General features: G+C 54.2%; 1 protein-coding gene across 1 annotated transcript; it reads right to left on the reverse strand.

Annotated features, from left to right (window-relative positions):
• Positions 1-768: 768 nt before the first annotated feature.
• Lta (lymphotoxin alpha) lies at positions 769-2,264 on the reverse strand. The gene is made up of 3 exons (XM_021150032.1): positions 2,163-2,264; positions 1,980-2,079; positions 769-1,754 (listed from the first exon to the last, which is right to left on the reverse strand). The coding sequence occupies exons 1-3, from the start codon at positions 2,256-2,258 to the stop codon at positions 1,342-1,344; spliced, it is 609 nt and encodes a 202-aa protein (XP_021005691.1). The 5' UTR covers positions 2,259-2,264; the 3' UTR covers positions 769-1,341.
• Positions 2,265-2,644: the final 380 nt, after the last annotated feature.

A 2,644-nucleotide genomic window follows, 5' to 3' on the forward strand; every position in this document is an offset into this window, starting at 1 on the left:
TGCTAATCATTGTCTGTTTCTCTGTAGAAAGACCATGCCTGTGTCTATTTCCTTTTGATTTCTAAATGGGACATCCATGAGGGAGAACTTAGCATTGGGGAGGTGCTTCTGAAAGCTGGGTGCATAAGGGGGGAGACATGATATTGAGGAGGGAAAGCCCCCTGTTTGAGTTCTTGGAGGAAGTGGCTTGAGAGTTGGGAAGTATGCATGGGCTTTGGGAGGGCCAGTGGGGGGTAATGGGATGAGTATGGGACAGCCCCAGAGGGAATGAACTCAGCCCTGGGAATTCACGGACCTCACAAGCCTTCTCCTTTCACTCTGATCATGAGCTCAGGCTGCTGCTTTCGGTCCCTGCTCCCAAGTGAGTTTTCCACGAAGCCTCTGCCATATCTTGACTGCGCTACATCTCAGACATTTAGGTCCCACAGCCCTGCTTCCAGGATTTCTCCCGGTCTTCCAAGGATTCCCCTCCCCCACCCTCCCAGTCCTAAACACTCTCCCACCCTCCGGTGGAGTCACTTCTCCCCAGAACCCTCATCTCTCCCCACCCTTGGATGGATCTCCCTAGCTCATCCTTTGGGTCTCCTCCGGCAGTTAAGCTGCCTCACTCCCATGAATCCACCATGTCTCTGGGAGCTGCCTGCTCCTCATGTCTCTTTGCTTTGCCCGGATCCCATGGACCAACTGAGGCCTCTGTCCCCTGCTCCACTCCTTAAAGAGACCAGGAAGTTTCTCCCCCAACGCAAGACAGACACAAGCAGACAGAATCTCAGAGAAAAGAGGTTTATTGGGCTTCACAGATGGTGCAGGGGGTCCCTGTGGTTGTCTAGCCAAGCAGTGGCTGGATTTTAGAGCTTCATGCTTTCTTCTAGAACCCCTTGGTCACCCACATCTAATTCTCTCGCCGTCTCTCTCTTAGATGGGTCCTGTCTGAGGTGAGACACCTTTGTGTCTGGGACCTAGTTGTCATCTGACGGCTTTCTATTTTTCCCCTCTTTCTATTCTCTATAAATAAATAACTTAATCTTTCTCTCCATAAATAGTCGACCTTCCCCTGTTTCCAGCCACCTCTCCCATGTCTGTCCCTCCTTCATGTCCAGGTCTCTGTCCAACCTAGACTCACAAAAACCCTGCTCTGTGCAGGAACTTCTAGGTAGGCTTGAGTCTTCCCCTGAGCATCTGGAGTGGCCCTGGGGGAGATGTAGTCCCCTGAAGTGCCTCAGACTCCCGTGAGAGCTTCAGGTTATTTTAGTGGGGAAGGCTGGAGACTGTGGGGATGTGATCCTTGAAACAACGGTCAGGATGGAGGCCTGGAATCCAATTCTTGGGTTTCTTTAGAATCTACAGTGCAAAGGCTCCAAAGAATACACTGCTGGGGCTGAAGTGTAGATGGGAGATGCCGTCGGTGTGGGTGGACAGCTGGTCCCCCTTACTGAGCAGGAACACAGCCCCCTGGTACATTGAGCGCACCCATGGTCCTTGAAGTCCCGGATACACGGACTTCTGCGCACTGAGGAGAGGCACATGGAAGGGGTATTGGGAGGAAAAGAGCTGGACCTCGTGTGCCAGGTAGATGGGAGTGGGAATGGCCCTAGGGGAGCAGCTTTCTCCAGAGAAAACCACTTGGGAGTAGACAAAGTAGAGGCCACTGGTGGGGATCAGGAGGGAGTTGTTGCTCAAAGAGAAGCCGTGTCGGAGAAAGGCACGATCCGTGCTTGCTCTCCAGAGCAGTGAGTTCTGCTTGCTGGGGTACCCTGGGAAGAGGCACAAGACATTGGGGGGTGATCAAGATCAGAGGTCCCCATCCCTGAGGGAGCAGGCACTGGACAACCGGGATGGTTGGTAGGGAGATGGGAGTGGGGTGCCTGCCCTTAGGAGTAAGAAAAGTTGGTGTGGGGAGATGGAAAGATCGCCTGGGCCCCTGGGCAAGTAGGACAAAAGGCAGGGACTGGACCTCTCCTCTGGAGGAAGAAGTTTACCAACAAGGTGAGCAGCAGGTTTCAGGATGCCATGGGTCAAGTGCTTCTGAGGGAGCGGATGGGCTGTCCTGGCAGCGGAGAAGCGAACACCAGAGAGTCCCTGGGACAGAAGAGAGTGGAGAGGACTCTAGGACTCTGAGTTATCTAGGCCACCCCAGCACCCCCAATCTCTTGCTGCCTCACCTGGGCCCCTAGAGGCAGGGCCAGCAGCAGCCCCAGGAGGAAGACAGGAGGGGTGCCAAGCACCCTCAAGAGGTGGAGACGGCCGTGCAGTGTCATGTGGAGAACCTGCTGAGAGAGAGAGAGAGAGAGAGAGAGAGAGAGAGAGAGAGAGAGAGAGAGAGAGTGAGAGTGAGTGTGTGTGTGTGTGTGTGTGTGTGTGTGTAGGGGAGGCGGGGCACACAGCGGAAGACAGACCTTACCTCCCAGCTGAGACAGCCACCCTGAGAGACAGGGCGACAGACAGAAAAGGGGACAGGCATGGGAACCCTGAAGTGAGCAGGGATAAGGAGAGACAGAGGGAAGAGGAAAACTCCACCATAGAACCAGACAATGGCTGACAGAGGCAGAGAGAGAGAGAGAGAGAGAGAGAGAGAGAGAGAGAGAGAGAGAGAGAGAGAGAGACTGATAAGGCCGCCACAGGAACAGACCAAAAATCAAAGCCA

The sequence above is a fragment of the Mus caroli genome, chromosome 17 (assembly GCF_900094665.2).
Source record: "Mus caroli chromosome 17, CAROLI_EIJ_v1.1, whole genome shotgun sequence".
Taxonomy (NCBI): Eukaryota; Metazoa; Chordata; class Mammalia; order Rodentia; family Muridae; genus Mus; species Mus caroli.